This window comes from Thunnus albacares, chromosome 23, assembly GCF_914725855.1.
Source record: "Thunnus albacares chromosome 23, fThuAlb1.1, whole genome shotgun sequence".
Taxonomy (NCBI): Eukaryota; Metazoa; Chordata; class Actinopteri; order Scombriformes; family Scombridae; genus Thunnus; species Thunnus albacares.
This window is the reverse complement of record NC_058128.1, coordinates 11364308-11381287: the sequence shown is the minus strand read 5'-3', so window position 1 is coordinate 11381287 and position 16980 is coordinate 11364308. Positions and strand designations below refer to the sequence as shown.

The 16980-nt window shown below is 36.8% G+C and overlaps 1 protein-coding gene across 3 annotated transcripts in view; it reads left to right on the top strand.

Moving 5' to 3' along the window:
- col7a1l (collagen type VII alpha 1-like) overlaps nucleotides 1-16980 on the top strand; it is a 65863-nt gene that overhangs the window by 35410 nt on the left and 13473 nt on the right. For 2 of the 3 annotated variants that reach the window (XM_044343232.1, XM_044343234.1), the window contains exons 48-84: nucleotides 168-248; nucleotides 531-566; nucleotides 710-754; nucleotides 1213-1284; nucleotides 1494-1529; nucleotides 1842-1868; nucleotides 2080-2118; nucleotides 2316-2378; nucleotides 2916-2954; nucleotides 3038-3091; nucleotides 3205-3237; nucleotides 4385-4450; nucleotides 4648-4692; nucleotides 4851-4886; nucleotides 4969-4995; nucleotides 5073-5144; nucleotides 5367-5429; nucleotides 5692-5709; nucleotides 5807-5842; nucleotides 5935-5973; nucleotides 6067-6102; nucleotides 6200-6334; nucleotides 6588-6686; nucleotides 7583-7786; nucleotides 8308-8415; nucleotides 9589-9633; nucleotides 10079-10156; nucleotides 11792-11836; nucleotides 11982-12083; nucleotides 12469-12519; nucleotides 13895-13948; nucleotides 14028-14081; nucleotides 14223-14261; nucleotides 14361-14882; nucleotides 15042-15077; nucleotides 16747-16773; nucleotides 16895-16954. In XM_044343232.1, coding sequence (XP_044199167.1) covers nucleotides 168-248; nucleotides 531-566; nucleotides 710-754; nucleotides 1213-1284; nucleotides 1494-1529; nucleotides 1842-1868; nucleotides 2080-2118; nucleotides 2316-2378; nucleotides 2916-2954; nucleotides 3038-3091; nucleotides 3205-3237; nucleotides 4385-4450; nucleotides 4648-4692; nucleotides 4851-4886; nucleotides 4969-4995; nucleotides 5073-5144; nucleotides 5367-5429; nucleotides 5692-5709; nucleotides 5807-5842; nucleotides 5935-5973; nucleotides 6067-6102; nucleotides 6200-6334; nucleotides 6588-6686; nucleotides 7583-7786; nucleotides 8308-8415; nucleotides 9589-9633; nucleotides 10079-10156; nucleotides 11792-11836; nucleotides 11982-12083; nucleotides 12469-12519; nucleotides 13895-13948; nucleotides 14028-14081; nucleotides 14223-14261; nucleotides 14361-14882; nucleotides 15042-15077; nucleotides 16747-16773; nucleotides 16895-16954 — 2622 coding nt within the window. The remainder of the gene's footprint in view (nucleotides 1-167; nucleotides 249-530; nucleotides 567-709; nucleotides 755-1212; nucleotides 1285-1493; nucleotides 1530-1841; nucleotides 1869-2079; nucleotides 2119-2315; nucleotides 2379-2915; nucleotides 2955-3037; nucleotides 3092-3204; nucleotides 3238-4384; nucleotides 4451-4647; nucleotides 4693-4850; nucleotides 4887-4968; nucleotides 4996-5072; nucleotides 5145-5366; nucleotides 5430-5691; nucleotides 5710-5806; nucleotides 5843-5934; nucleotides 5974-6066; nucleotides 6103-6199; nucleotides 6335-6587; nucleotides 6687-7582; nucleotides 7787-8307; nucleotides 8416-9588; nucleotides 9634-10078; nucleotides 10157-11791; nucleotides 11837-11981; nucleotides 12084-12468; nucleotides 12520-13894; nucleotides 13949-14027; nucleotides 14082-14222; nucleotides 14262-14360; nucleotides 14883-15041; nucleotides 15078-16746; nucleotides 16774-16894; nucleotides 16955-16980) is intronic. The other variant, XM_044343233.1, reaches the window with a different exon arrangement.

The window sequence follows — 16980 nt, the reverse complement described above, 5'->3', positions numbered from 1 at the left end:
GATCCAGATATATTTTACTCAGGAGTATCTGGAGACCAAGCCAGACCTAAAACAAGAGTGAATATTGGACTTTCATTCCATATCTGCTCATGTATGAGGCTCCTAAAACTTACTTTTTCAAAAGATTCAAACTTTTACTGACGTTGTTAATCAATTTTTTTGTCCAGGGGCAGGATGGCTATAAAGGTGACAAAGGGAGTCTTGGTTTACCCGGCAATGCTGGAGAACCAGGATTAAGAGGTAAAGATGTAAGTAAATCCTGAGTAGTTGTTACAGCAATGATACAAGTTGTTTGTATAACACAGCAGTTCACAAGGCTTAGAGTATGAATTAAAACATAAGACATGAGTAGAACATGATAAATGTCTGGACAAGTCATTGTTTGATGTGTCGTTTCATTCACAGTTTGTGTGAATAATAAATTAACAAATTCTGTTCTTTTTTCTATATATAAACTGTATATGATTGCACAGATGGCTGAATATTTACATTGCAGTACTGGTGACAATTATTGTTGACCTTGTGTGTAGGGTGCACCTGGAACTAAAGGAGACCAAGGGATAAAGGTACAGTGAGGTTATTTGTTTTTATGCTTTTGTTTGTTTTATTGGTGGAGGTCAGGAGGTTAGCTGGTTTAACAAAGACCTATACTTTACATTCAGAATTACATATGAAATTTAATTGATAAATACATTTTTTTCTTTCACAGGGTGAACAAGGACCACCTGGAGAACCTGGTGACAGAGGAATTAGGGTATTTCTTTGGTGTTTTCCATAACTAATACAGCAATATGATAAAAAAAGAAAAAGTTATATTCATTTAACTTTTTACGTTTAGTAAGTGTTTGGGGCCCTGATTGCAACAATCTGACCAAAAGACTAATTAGCCTTCTAGTCACCATCCGTATCCTAGAAACAATCAGCAGCGCTTCATCAGCATATTTTAGAGGGCACCTTGGCATGTAAGAGTTTAATAACTGAATAATATGGCAGGAAAAAAAATGAAATCTGCACATTGCTCGGGCCAGATGATTAATTTCCTGAAATAAAGACACCGGTTTAAATCGCTACAGTTTGCACAGGCTCACTGACCCAACTACTCAAAAAAAGACAAATATACACATATATTTTGCAGTTTGCAAGGACCAATACAAGGATACTGTACAGTTTCATTTTATGCCCTTTGTTAATTCCTTTCTTAATTTTGGTCAGGGTCCACTGGGTTTACCAGGACGACCAGGGGACCCTGGAGAGAAAGGAGAAATTGGGAATCTTGGCTTGCCTGTAAGTTCTTTATGCATTAACAGAAGATGACTACTCCCTGAAAGAAATCAACATAAAATATCTATTTTATTTTGTTTTTTCACAACTTTACTGTCAGTTGTATTTGTAGGAAATAAGTTTATTTCGTAGAGTGAATGTCACCATAAACCACTGAAATAATATGTCATAAATTCCAATGCTTCAAGATAACCTGTGATTTTTTTTTGAAGGGAACTGATGGAAAGAAAGGTGAAAAAGGAGAGCAAGTATGTTTGTATTCATCATCCCTCTCACTGATTGAGCATGTTTATTGTTTCTCTTGGTTGATCGTCTTGGGCTCATTCTTCTGTGTCAGTCACCATGTCACATCTTCACAACATTTCATCCTCCTGTGACTTCATGATTCCCCTTTTGATATATTCAGTAATTAAGTTTGGGTTTTTGTGTGGTCACGCTTCATTGCACCTACTATTTTCCTTTGTATTGCGAATATGGAGCGTGTTTAGCAGTGTGACATGTTAGATTTTAACTGTGTTTTCTTGTGCTCTTGTTTTGATCCTGCCGCTGTTGTCACAAAGGGAAAACCAGGACCTCCGGGAGAACAAGTAAACAAACCTTTATTATAATTTTTGACAGCTTTCCATCAGTTCAGCCATGTTTAACAGGGCATTTGTTGCAACAAAGCTCATAAAGAACGAAAGAAAAAAACACCACTCTCCCATAAGACACTGGAAAATCAGTGTCTCTTCTCAATCAACTGAAATTGTTTGTCATCTAGCAAATTAATGTTTGTGCTTTTTTATGTTGTTCTACCAGATTGTTGCAGACAACAACATACTGACCAGAGTTATTAAGGTAATTTAAGGAATAGCATGCTTTATTTTATTCATCTTTTTTCTCATGAGGGAATTGAAATTTCTACTCTCCTCTGGTCTCCTCTCGTATCCTCTCATCTCGTCTCATATCCTCACGTCTCATCTCCTTTTGTGTCCTCTTGTCTCCTCTCCTCTCCTTTCCTCTTTTCTCCTCTGCTCTCCTCTTCCCTCTTTCAGGGCGAACCAGGAGAACCAGGTCAGCCTGGTTTGAGAGGAGAAACAGGTCTGCCTGGACCAAGAGTGAGTATCTCTTCTTGTTCCACAGACAGTATATGTCATGGACGAGCCATGTCCATTTTAATGTTAGTGTTGAACATGTGTAAACTTACTCTGTTTCAAGGACACTGTGCACCCGCATTTTTAAATTTACTATTATTGTTTCTTACCCTTTACGCTCACACAGAACTGTGATATGAAATTGGTGTGTTACAAGCTCCATATACTGCATCTTCTCCTCAAACAAGCTCAACAGATATACTGTAAAAATGTAAGACAACAGAAATCGTAGAGAGTTTTTATTCAACACAAGCTGATCATGAATACCATCAATACTGCAATCAAACAAAGTGTAACAGAATAAATGAATCTGAGGTGATAAAGGAAGGATACTGGCATGTACAGATGCAATGCCAAATTGTTGTAATTCTGCTAGCGCTAGTTCTTCTACAGTAGCTTTTTCATGTTATTGGCTTTCTTTCTTAGTTATATTTGGTATTTTTCTAATGTCTTTGCTGTTCTGAATCATCCTACTATTTAAATATTTGTGTCTCTTCACAGGGTCCAGAGGGTAAACCAGGACTACCAGGGCCATCTCTGGTATGTACATCATTCAAATTGCATGTATTGCGGTACTACTTGTATCAGTACATTTGTTTAAAAATGTATGTGTTGATTTGCAGGGTGGTTCTGGAAGAGATGGACTTGTTGGTTTACCAGGGAAACCAGGAATAAAGGTAATACAAACTTGTATACACAGTTTAGCACACATCATTCAAATCTACGTATGTGAACTGCTTTGAGCTCAAATTTCAGAGCTTACTCATTAGATTTTTCACAATGCCTGCAGGGTGAAGAAGGACGAAAGGGAGAGCTTGGTTTGGTAAGTGCAACATGCTTTTTTTAAAATAAGAAAACACTGTATGTAGTCATACTGTATGTGTACATGGTTAACAGCACATTAAGTAAAATTATTTGCTCAAATATTAGAAAAAGAGGAGCCTCATTGTGTGCTATAAGATTGTGGCAGTTAGCAGTTGTTTGAGTTTGTGATACAGTCTACAACTGAGCTGAATCAAAAGACAGATGAACAGGTTGACAGAACATAAAAGCTTCTTATGTTGTCATAAAAATTACAGATCATTATCTCTCCTACACAAATGCATTTATGAAAGGAAAAGCAATGATGATGTCACGTTCTTTGAATCTTTATGCATTTTTACTCACATCTTTCATTTTACTCACGTTTTCAAGCACCCACACACTTCAGATGTTTTATGTTTTTGGTGTGATGCTTCTATTTTTTGTCTGACGTTTATGTTCTGGTCCTGAAGAATTATGTGAATTTAATTTAAGTGTTTTTTTTTTAATAGTTGACATGACACTTAAACTTGAAAAATGTAACTTTAAACTTAAACAAGATGAATAAACTGCAGTGCTTCAACTATGAATGATGTCTTTGGACAAAAAAAAATGTAATTCATTTATGTTGAGAGTTGAAAAGATGAATGTATTTTACTGTGCAAGTAGAAAGACTGTGTGCCTTTAGGATTGACTGTGTTTGGGAACTCTGGTGATTCCAATCAATGCACAGAATATTTAGCTCCTGGGAGGGTGCCAAATGACAAACAAATAAACTTAATTTGTTCACTGCTGGTGGCTAATTTTAACATGTCAGTAAGATACGTGGCACCATGAATTTCGCAAGACTCTGGTTTCTCTCAGAAATGCAACAAACAGAAAACAGACTTAAAGACCAGTTCATATGAATGTGGCGCTATGAGCTTTTTTTATGTCATATCAATGTTTGACATGATAAATTTGAAACAGAGATTTTGGGTTAAAAACTATCAATTGTTAAAACAAACAAACAAACAAACAAACAGGACAAGCTAGTTGTGACCACAGGGTCATCAGTACTAGAATCCATTTAAAATATAGTCAAGAGTTAGATAAATAAAAAGTTTGTTTATGTATGTATGCATGTCCATATGTATTTGTGCATCATATGTATGTTTGCATGTGAACAGAAGGGAGAAAAAGGAGATCAAGGCCGGGTTGGGATCGCAGGAATGCCTGGCTTACCGGGAACTCCAGTGAGTTAGTCAACAAACATTCACTAATCCTCCTTTATATGTTTCTAATGGTGACAGTCAATACTGGAGTCTACATTCAAGCCAATATAACAAACTATATTGTTGTTTCAAGTGTGTAATTCTGTTTTTCCATCATAATGATCAATCTGAAGAATATCTCCAGAGATTGAGGTTGTGTTATGTCCTCTTCTCTTCAGGGGAGACCTGGCATCGATGGGAAGAGGGGACTTTCAGGAAAAGATGTGAGAAACATTTACATGTGTGATACCAACTGTATTACTGTTATATTGATGCTAAAGTTATTTTGAGATTTTTTGCTATTAAAATTCTTCAAATCCTCAAAATGTGTTACTCTTTTCATGTAAATTGTTGAAATTTAAAATGTATTTTACTATCACAGGGAGAAAGAGGGCAAAAAGGAGATGACGGCAAAAAGGTCTTTCAAATTTATTGTAACCAACTAAAACATCTATGAAGCTGTGTTTTGAATACACACATTAACTTTTCTCTCATTCCAGGGGGATAAGGGAGATGCAGGTGCAAATGTAAGTGCTTTTGCGATTAAAAAGAGGAAAAAAAGTGAGAAAGGTTGCAACACTGAGGTGTTTTTGTTTCTTCACAGGGTAAAGATGGTAGTAAGGGGGAACCAGGACCTCCGGGATTGCCTGGTAGGCAAGTGCTTGTCACTTCAGAGGTAAAAATAATCGCTTGCATTTTCAGTGATTTGTTAACAGGGAAGGAGAGATTTGGGTTGTTTTTTTTAATAGAGTAATGAGTGCATGCAGGGGTATACCTATAATCATTATCACTTTGGCTCAATTCTGTTTTGTGGTGATTCAGAGAACCATTAAACAGGTCCACCTAGACTTGCCTGGCAGTTTAAACTTTACTGATTTTTCTGTGAATCTGTTTACAGAACGCAAATATTGACGAAATCCGACAAGCATTCCCAATCCCAATGGGTCCTCCAGGAGCTACTGTGAGTTCAATGTAACACATGACGTGTTTCTACACATTTATAGCTCATGAATAATGACACATCATTTCAGCTGTTGCATGGTGTAATTCATATTTTGCCTGCATGACATCTGAGTCATCATTCAGCTATGACTATAGTGCTTTTATTGTGGGTTGCAATGAGTTGTGCCATTATCTGCAAATAGATATGGCAAACTTGATGCCATGTCATGCATTGTAGATGCATGTTCCAATGTCTTGCTCCTTTGTTTCTGTGTGTTTAGGGTGCACCGGGAATGAAGGTAAGATGGTGATGAGGTTTATACTAAACTGAGTTACAAAAAAAAAAAAGAAATATTGGCTGTGTAGCTCATTTGTTTTTTATTTTTATTTTTGCAGGGTGATAAAGGAGAAAGAGGCCTACAAGGAGAGAAGGTAGTGCTGATCAGAGTAATCCCTCAAAAACACATGTATATGGAAATGGAAATGACATCATTTTCACTGCATTTGCTTTCATGTGTCTTTAGGGTGAAGCTGGAGCTCCTGGAAAATCTATTGAGATGAAGGTGAATACAGAATGTAGTGGTTGCTCCTCTGGGATACATGCTCTCATTTTGTATTATTAAGTTTTTGAGCAATGTGCATTCCCTTTTATTTAGGACATTGAAGTGATGTTTGAAGCCTACGGCATCAGGGTGAGCTCTGAGCATGACATTGTACCAATTTCGAGGTTGACAGAATTTGTGCGAGTATTTCAGTTTGACTTAAATAAAAACTTCTTTCTTTTCTCAGCTGCCTTTGCTGAAGGCTTTGATTGACAGGCTGCTACAGGAGGGAATAGAGGAGGTGCTTCATGTGATCGGCACCTCCAAGAAAACAAAGGAAAACACAGAAACTCACACATCCAACATCATCACTAAGTACACAGTATGTAAACATGAGAAAAAAGTGTGTGTGGGATGTTATTAATAGTAAATGGTCAGTTCAAACACTGTATGAGTGGTTTAATGTACCTGTGACAGATAGATTTTAATGTATAAAAGGTAGGACAAGATCTTCAGAAGGTTTTTGACGCTGTTTACTTAAAATCACAACAATGTAGGAACACAGGTTAATAAATCTACAAATGTTTTACATTACAACATACTGCTTATACCAGCTGATTGTGTCATCTGAACAGAGTCCATTGAAGTTTGACCTTTCCAACCAGCCCCTGTCAGAGTTGGACACCATTAAGGACGCTGAGTTAGACGGACAGCCTCCAGAGTCTTTAAAAGTTGTAAGTGACCAAGCTGATAAAAGTCTCCTGAGTCATAAAATCTCTAAAAAATCTGCTATAATTATACGTGTTTCTAAGACAAAGAAACTTAAAAATTAAATTAATAATTATATTTTGGTTCATGATACTACTTAAGCGATCTGCTGTATGCTTTGTTGATTGAAGATACTGTACTGACACTAACAGAACATCCACTGTAGCTACAACTTATAAATAATTATATTAGTTTAAAATGCAAAATGTGCAATAACATATATACATATCATCCAATGCTGTTAAATTTTATATTTGAGCAGGCTGTATATACTGTACATAACCACCTACTGTATGTATACAAAGAAACTTACCACATTTTTTTATCAGTTCAGTATTTATTTCAGCACACCTTGCACTCTTATATACCTGTACACTGTATCCTGTTTGCAAAAACAGTTCTACCTGTATATGGACACTGTATGTTGTCCATTGGTTGTTTTTATTTGCATGTATCCATTTTTCACCTACTTACTTGTACATAATAGTGATATGTTTAGTTTAATTATCTTTGTTTGTCTTTTTTGTCCTTGTTTTGGCTGTTATGTCCATGTGTATCTTGCTGAACATTGTTGTGTGTCAGTACATTGAGAGCCACCAGAAACCAGAGTCACATTCCTTGTATGCGTGAACATACTTGGCCAATAAAGCTGATTCTGACTCTGATCAATGCTGTACATATCCTACATTGATATAATAATCTATTCTATATAAGTTGGCTGACTGGACTAAAAATTCTTTGTGTCACCTTACACTTAAATTTGAACCTTAAATAAGTTTACATCAAATAGATACTACTGTTGGACCAGTAGTATCACATACACATTTTGTCACATACACTGCTTCTGTCTTTTCATATGCAGGACCCTTTGAATGAAACTGCAGAGCGTCCCACATTAAGGAGTGTCACCACACTGAAAGGAGAGCAGGAGTCTGACAGGATTGAGGCCAAGTTAAAGGAATCTGAAGGGAAGGAGATTGTAGACGAGGACAACAGCGAAATATCTTCACTCAAAATTAACCTGACTGTAGTCAACTCTACTTTAAACTATACTTCAACCCAGGAGGTAAGGCTATTGTACAATAAAATATGCCATCTTTAAATCTATAATTCTATTAAATGATTGAAAACATGCTGAGCACTTTAAACATGCTAATATTTTATCTTCTGAATTTCTTCATTTACACAGAGAGTTAAACATTTCATTCAAACTTGTGTCACATATTCATATTGCTGATAACAATTTCCCATAAAATCCTGGGTTCAAATGCAGTTTAGTACCTTAATAATATTTTTTTCTTTATCTCTGTCATTTTTCTTCTGACCCTTTACTAAACATAGAAAAATTGTAAATGAATCATCATTAAAACACAACTTAAACTTAAAAAAAATAACATTATCTGTTGCAAAAGGGCTGCAGGAGCCCTTGAGGATTACAATCTAATCTATTACACTAAATTGAGTTATTGGAATTGAAAACACTGAGGTGAGTCAGAAGTTGGAAAGACTTTGTTCTGTTTAGCATTCATGTTCTGTTTATTTTAAAAAATCTTACTATCAATAAAAACATTTAAATGTGTATGTCAGACGGTTTCAGGGTTACCAGAAACTGTGGTGGAGACTGTTTTCCTCACTCAGGAAGACTCTCTGAGGAAAAATTCAGGACAAAAGAGAAAGAACAGGGAACGTGGGAAGGTAAAGCTTCTGTAGACATCTTATTAATGACTGGGTGTACTCTTGAGGGATCATAGACCAGCATGAGTATTGTTTCATCTGTTACATTCAACATATAACATTAATATGGGATACTTTTTAACAGGTATAATTATGTTGCCATTGATCATTTAAATGTGTATTATTATAGGACCATACTGGTGTTGCATGTTTTAGCCCTGTATGTATTAAATGAATACCAACTCTCCAAGGCACATTTAGACCAATTTCCTATCCTCCATGCATTCGCTGATTTAAGATTATACCAGTACAGTATGAAAATCAACTTACAGAGATTTGAAACTCACTTGACATAGATTACAGTAACAATTTTTTCACCATAATTTATTTAAAAGAAATAAAAAATCATGGTATTGTTGCATGGTAATGCAGATGGGGACAGGTGCTTTTTTGTAGGTGTTTTTAAGGACATTCAGACATCCAGGAGTTGGAGCACACATGAGCTATATTATCAGAAAATTAAATCCAAAAGCCAAACAGTAAACATTAAAATTGTTGTAAGAATGATGTAAATTTCAATGTTTCTTGCAATAAAAACGCTCAACTCTTAGATTTGTGAAGCATCCAAAAATACGCTAAGCAGAGTTTTGAGAACACAATTCAGGGCAAGAAAGTGCTCTCTGTGAAAATACATCTCAAGTCTCTATGAGCAGATTTTCATAACTCATTTCCTCTTTTTTACTGTAATCGAAATATTTGTTCCATACATATAGAAATTACATTGTAATTACATTGCACCAGTTCAATATTTTAACCAATGATTTAATCATAAAATCGATATAATACTGCTATGAAACCAACCATGAAACCAGCTACTACCTGCAGGGAATCAAGCTAATCCACTTAAGGAATACCTCAAAAAATGGTCAACAATAAATTTGTAATGAATGGGCTGAAACATGCAAAACCATCATTGTGGGCGTACAAGTATAAATAGTTCTAAACCATTTTGGTAACTTTTAACACTGAGGGCTCCTAAACATCTTAATCTTTTATAATTATTAACTACTTATTCCCCTCTTAAACATCTGCCTAAACCTGTCAACTGGTTGTTTTGTACTTGATCTTCAACAACTTCTGAAGCATGAGAAACCTTTATCTTTTTTTCTCTCTGACTGTGAACTTCTTAACCAGGGCAAAGGAAATAAAGGACGACATAAGAGGCAGAGACACCGCCTGGTAAATGTCCTTGAAGGGGTCAAACGAAACCTGGAAACTCAAACTCATCTTTGCCCAAACTAAACAAAAACAAACCAACTAACACAGCTGTCTCACACTGCAGAATTTAAACACAGACTCTAACACTGGCTTGACATTAACATAACCTTATTTGTGTAGAAATAACATTTTTTTTTACTAAAATATAATAACAAATAATTATAATAAATTAACACATTTTAAGTATAACAATCATAATTAAGCAGTAACTGTATATATGGTGTGGCTAGTATAAAGCATGCATTAGTCATCCATATGCTTCTCTTTATATTGATAACAGTTCTGATAATTTTGATTAATGGGTGGCCTTGTACAGTAATGTCTTCCAGTTATTGCAACAAATGATAAATTATGATCTATAACAGTATCTTCCTGTAATTATTATCCTCTTTTCCTTTATCTGAAGACAAGTGAAGAGGGCGAGCAAGAGGAAGAGGAGGAAGATGAGTTTTATAATGGCGAAGAATACAGTTATGAGTATGAGGTAGGCAGCTGCAGTGAATGACTAATTCATGCACTGTGGGAAACTTCGATTTAAAGTGATGATTGATGATGTGGGATTGTTACAGATCTGGAGCGTTGTCGCAGTGACTGCCTTCTTGTTAACGGCGCTGTCAAAATCATAATCAAATCGCTTGTTTTTTCTCCTTTTTTTTTTTTTTTAATAGCAGCATCTCTGGGGACAGAAATATATCTCTGCCCACACTAAACACCGGAAAAAGTTGATTAATGACACACCCACTACCTGAATTAATTATTAAGAATAAATTAGTTTGTCATTACAGCCCACTGCATCTGCTCATCACACACTGGAGAGTCTGTGGGTTTGAGTGTTAAAAAGTTAGGATGAAATTATTATATTTATATATATAGAGCCAGCACAAAGTTTGGACACACTTTCTCATTCAAGGCAATGAGAAGGTGTGGCAGCACAGAATGTGATGATGATGGTGTTGGAGGGCGCTCACGTCGCTCCAAAATCTCCCATAGGTGCTCAAATGGGTTGAGATCTGGTGACTGTGAAGGCCATAGCATATGATTCACATCATTTTCATGCTCATCGAACCATTCAGTGACCCCACGTGCCCTGTGAACTGGGGCGTTGTCATCCTGGAAGAGACAACTCCCATCAGGATAGAAATGTTTCATCATAGGATAAGGGTGATCACTCAGAACAACTTTGTATTGATTTGTAGTGACCCTTCCCGGTAAGGGGACAAGTGGACCCAAACCATGCCAGCAAAATACCCCCACAGTATAACAGAGCCGCCAGATCCCCTCACTGTAGGGGTCAAACATTCACGCCTCTTGGTGTATGGCACACATGTACTCACCCACTTGTTGAGAATATGGTGAAGGATGACTCATCTGACCATATCGCTTTTTCCACATCTCTGTAGATCAGTGCCTATGGTTTTTTCACCAATGAATTCTCAAATGTGCATTCATCTTTGTAATGAGGGCTTTATGCACTCCAACCCTACTATAATATCCCTTTTTATGTAATTGTAAACAGATTGTTCTTGCTGACAAAATCTGATCATGTCCTGTGTTGACATTCTCAGTCACCTGAGGAAGAGTTGCTCTTCTGTTTTTCCTTACATATCACACCAATGCACGGGCATGACGGTCATGAAATCTGACCCTATTTACTCATGTCTTTCCCATATATCTAAATGCAGACATCATCATTCCTATTGAAACAGTAACCAGTTGAGCAGTCTTTGTGACCGAAGCTCCTGCCATCCGTGCCCCAACAATGAACCCTCTTTCAAAGTCACACATCTTTTCCTCTTGACATGTTGATACAAAATCCGAACCAACTGGGCCTGCTCAGCATTTTTATACATGCCACAGAGCAGGATTGGATGTTAATTGTTTAATTCTACCATGCTGTGCACCTGTGTGAAGGCATCTGCATTCATTATGTTTGTCCACATTTATACAGGTTTTTCCTTTAATTTGTTCTTTTTAAAAATAGGCAGAACTTTCCCCGGGTAACTCTCAGGAGGTGAATTTACTTCAAAGAGCATTCTCTCATCTGTTTCAGCCAGGTTGGGTAAAAGTGTTATGATTCATTTTTAATGTAAAATATATTTAATGTTTTTATCATACACAGCTTCAAGACCAAACAGATGAATTCCTCCATCCACTGGAAAACAAGGTGGGCATTAATAACAAAAAACTCATTCACTATTGCTCTGATAGAAAAGGAGCAGAGACAGCTGAGCTCAGTTATGTGCTGCTCAGCTGTACCTGTTTTTCCTCTGCAAGAATAATGACATATTTATGATGTTTAATCTGTGTAGGAGGAACAATCAACATCACACAGTCCCGTCCAGTTAGAAGCGTTGGCAGGCATCTCCAGTCATCCTCTGACGTCCCTCTCAGACCGAGACATAAATGCACAGGTAAAACTACACAAACTGTGTGATGTATTAGTCATATTGAAATGAAACACAAATATAAAATTTTTTGGTGTGTCTGCCATTATTGTGGTGATCAGTCATTTATAAGAAAAGTCTTTTTCTATCCATAAAGTTCCTTCCTCATAAAAAATATTTGCATAACCAACTTTTTGGATGTTTTACATGTGCAATGTTTATACGCCTATCCATATTTGCTATATAGCAGTTTTCTTCTTCACTGCCTTGTTGGCTCATTTCTATTAACAATACCAAACATGTAGCACATAAAGAAGAGGTTGGGGAGGTGGAGGGAGCTGCAGCAGTGAACTTTTAGTGTGTTTTTTTTTTCAATGTCACGTTGTTATCTATTCTTTATTGTCATGAACAGGATGAAGTGTCACTGCCTATACCTCCCACCACCACAGAAGAAGCAGACAAGGTAAGATACGGGCTTAAATCTCACTTGAATGTTTCTTAAGATCCTTGCATGCCTTGGAATGAAAAGCTCTTTTATTTACACTTAACACAAAAGGTCTGAAAGTGATGGACAAGTGCTTGAATAAAATGAAGGATAGACTTCACTTCCTCACAGATTTCTACATGTCATAATCTTAAGATTTCTGTAAATAAGCCATGATTTAAGTGATATAAAATAAGCACTTGGCATCATATTTCAAGACCTTTTCTTCTTTCTACTTCCTGTGAAAATTTCACCAGTGAAAAAGGGTGCACATGTTGTTATTATGGGAATGGAAATATACCATCACAGTTTTTATAATCCACAAACATTACCAAAGCATGAGATAGAGCAGCATTTTTGAGCAGCATGCTTTGAGCATGATTTCTCTAAAGCTTGACTGAATGGGAATGAGCAGAATAAGTAGCAGAGTTCGACTCTTCACGAATGATTTACTGACTAAGAATAGATTCCAGAGAGTTACTTTTAATACTTTCTCTCTCTCGTTTTTTTAAACAGGACATCTCTTAATTCCAGAGAGACTGTGACTATAGAGTTGTAAGCTTTCATAAGAAAACACTCTACATGAAGAGTGTGAATAAACTGTGAACTGTATTGCTGGTGAGGAGCCCTGAACCTGACCAACGTTTCATGAGGGGGGACTTCTTTTCACACAGCGACGATGTCACTCACCCAAAGCCAAAGCTGTGCCAAAATTCATTTCTTGTATTGGGGCTTTTTTTATGAGTAGAGCTCTATATAAAATCAGGCACCACAGACTTGAGAATTGTGACCTCATGTCCAAGTTATAGTCATTCTTCAGTTTGTGAAATGTAAACTCAAGTGTAGCCTTTACTTTACTTCCCTTGTCTATGACTCCTAATTTATTTATTAAGACAAATATTTCTGTGTAATAAACATCACATTAGATAAAATGCAAACCTTGCTCAAAGATGTGCCACAATTTTTAATGCATATTACCTTGTGTCAAGTTGTACTGAACTTTTTATTTATTGAAAAGCAGACAAATGTGATGTTTTACCTCACCAAGTATTTTTGAATGCCTGTGATATTATTCTCAATATTGAAATACTATAAACAATTTTGTAGCCAGATCAAAAACTTTTCACTGGTGAACATTTTCTCAGTTATTACATTGTTTTGTCTGTGTTTAACCTCTCTGTGCATGTATCCTTCAGTAAAAAAAAATGTTAAAATGACTTTCTAAGCAAGTCTGTGTCTTTATTTCTTACATTTTTAGTATAATACACATCAATTCACACACAGTATCACAACTGTTTAATAGAAAGCATAAGAGATAGAAATGCCCTGATTGACAGTTTTGGGGACTTGACAGGTCCCTCGATCCCAAATCAGGGTCAAGAAGAGCGCCCCCTGGCCCTATTCTATGGTAAGTTTCACCTGGTTTTGTAGAAGATAGATTAATGATAATTATAAAAATGGCAGTAGTAATAATTTTTATATTTTAGGTGTTCATGCCAGGTGCCCCAGGTGGAAGAAATCGGTTCATGGAGGCACAAAAAGTAATATTTTTACACTAGATGTTTCCAGTCTTTAAAAATTAAGACTTCATACATGTGGCTCAAATTGCACTCAAATAAAATATGCAATTTCATGCTCACTGTGAACTGCATTTGAGATTTACCTCTTCATTGTAATTTCAGTATGTGTCCTCTGGAGCTCAAGGTTACAACAGCTTGAATGTAAGTCTGTAATCAATGATGTAGATAATAATTATAAGTATATTTTTGAAGAAAGATGGGTTGGCTTATGTGGTTTGTGTCATGAAACTTGTTTTTTAGAAGAAAAAGCAAGAAAATCCTGACCTTCAAACACATACCAAGAGTGGGAGGCAACAACGGAGGGGGAGACAGCGATACAGTGATACAGAAAGAGAGATTGATACAGAAACACAGGGTGGAGAAGTGGAACAGGGTACAACTGAAGAAGTAGATGAGTGGGAAAGGGAGAAAGAGAAAGCTGTAGAACAGGATGGATTTAAAGAATCAGGCCCTGATCCAGATTATGACGAGGAGGAGAGGAGCGGAGACTACGACTGGGAGACAGGGGAGGATGTAGATCGAGAGAGGGAAGGGGAGGAGGAGGAACTGGAGAGGAAGCGATTGGAGCTGGAGAGAGAGAAAATGGAGATGGAGAGAGAACTGGAGAGGGAGAGGACAGAGCAGGAGGGGGAGAGAGACTTGGAGAGAGAGAGGGAAGAATGGGAGAGGAGGAGGGCAGAGATGGAGAGGCGGCGGGAGGGGGATTATGATGAAGAAACTGGGCAGCCATACCCATATCCTCCAGAGTATTATTACCTAAAGGTAAGAGCAGATAGTAAACTGTATGATATTAACCCACTCATTGTAACGAAACACTCATCAACATGTTTTTTGCCTGTTATCAGTTAAAAATTAGATAGATTACATGTCCAGTTTAATTTTATAAAGTTATTAACTTACTACATATTTCTTGTGCAATAGGGACAACCGGGTGAGAATGGAAAACCAGGACGAAAGGTGAATAAAGCTGTTTTAAACCTGATAAAGCTCTTATAAGCATAGTTATCATTGTAGAGCCAATGAAAAAGGTTATGAAGGGAAAAGATTTTGGTTTCTTTTCTCTACAATGACAAGATTTAAATGAAAAGTATCATTCAAATTTTGCAACTCAAATGGAAAAAAAAAATCTCTCTTACCATGCCTGGTGGGATCTAACCTTGCAGATAGTTTTGGTTTTGGTTTTGAGATATCTGTCAGATTTCTGACAATGTGATTCCAAATAATGGTGAATGGAATTCATTGCTCACAGCTTTGAAAAATCACATTTGCCGAGAGAAAGAGTCTACGTCCATGCTAGCAGCTCTGAGAGGCTGAGTGACAATGAAAAAATAATGATGTTGAGCAGATGTAGTTAATTAGTTAGTTAATACCCAGCCCACATGGATTTACAAGACACCAAAATACAGTTGCAGTGGTGAAACATTTGTCAAACATAAACAAGAACACATCTTATATAACATTGCAAAAAAACTTTATCCTCTATACCAGGCTCGCCCCCGAAACACAGCTCAAGTTTCTTAAAATCATTCATCTAGAAAAATGTCATCAGAAATAGAGGATGTTTTACTAAATAGTGTAGCCCTTAAATCATCATATAATGTGCAATAAAACATAAAATTTACTATAATGTTTACCATGTTTGCCATGTTATTTTAGCCTGTTACCATGCTAACGTGATTTTGACCTGATAATGGCGCTAGAAAAGTCAGCAGATCACCAAAGTTATTACAATTCACCCTGTACCAAATTTGACTGCTTCCAATAGTTGTTGAGATATTTCAGTCTGGACCAAAGTGGTGGCCAACTGATCGACAGGCTGACACTGCCATCCCTTGAAGCCATGACACGAGTGGAGCTAAAAGTTCAATCTTGTCTTGCCTGAATTGGTGTTAGCAAGACACTGAATGATCCACCTTACTGTGAATAGTTAGTTACTTTATATGAAAGAATTAGTCCCAATGAAAACTTGCTGTTCAATTTTTTTAATGTAATTTTTCAATGCTGAACCCCACAAACAAAATGCCATTCTCCTCCATTGTACTGGGGTGGAGGCAGGAATCTCAGAGCCTGAAACCTGTGTGCATAAACCCACAACTATCTCTTTGGCTAGAAACCACTAAAGATGAGTGAGAAAATATGTTTTGTCATTTGGGTGAACCAACCCTTTTAACAGAAACATATCTTCTTATTGTCAAGATTTGCTAATGTCTTTCTCAAGCATATCCTGAGTAAAAGCATTGTAATTATCATCCCAAGATCATAGAGCAAGAATGACAGTTGTCACATGAAATGTGCCACCGGTTCATAAAAATATCATCGTTGCTCTCCCCGCCTACCCACATTGCGTCAGTAAATGACATCAGAGCTCAGGGAGAACTTCTCTCCCGTCTCGCCTGTCAGTAAAGCCAGTCGAGCTCAGGCCTTTGATGTCCCATGCTCTATTTCTGTTTGACTGTGAGACAGTAGATTAAAGCAGACATTAATAATTCCCCTTGTTAAACATGCTGACAAGTCTGCTTATACTTTTTTTTATTTCAAATTCCTCTGTGTTGGTTTATTTTGGCCCACGAAAAAGGATATGCTGAGCTTTATAATTGATATGTGCTCTTTTTTATCCACTTTTCAGGGTGAAATTGGTGAAAAAGGGCAAAAGGTATATACAAGGTTCATTTGTAATCATGATTGCCACAATCTTTTAGTTTGTGACAGAAAAACTTGGGAATTTAGATTGTAATTTAAAGGCATGACAGTGAAACATTGTTTTGTGTGTTCAGGGAGAGCCTGGCATCGGCCACAGGGGTCCAGAAGGCCAGGCTGGTCCTCCAGGACAGAAGGTAAAATTCACTGTAAAAAATGACGT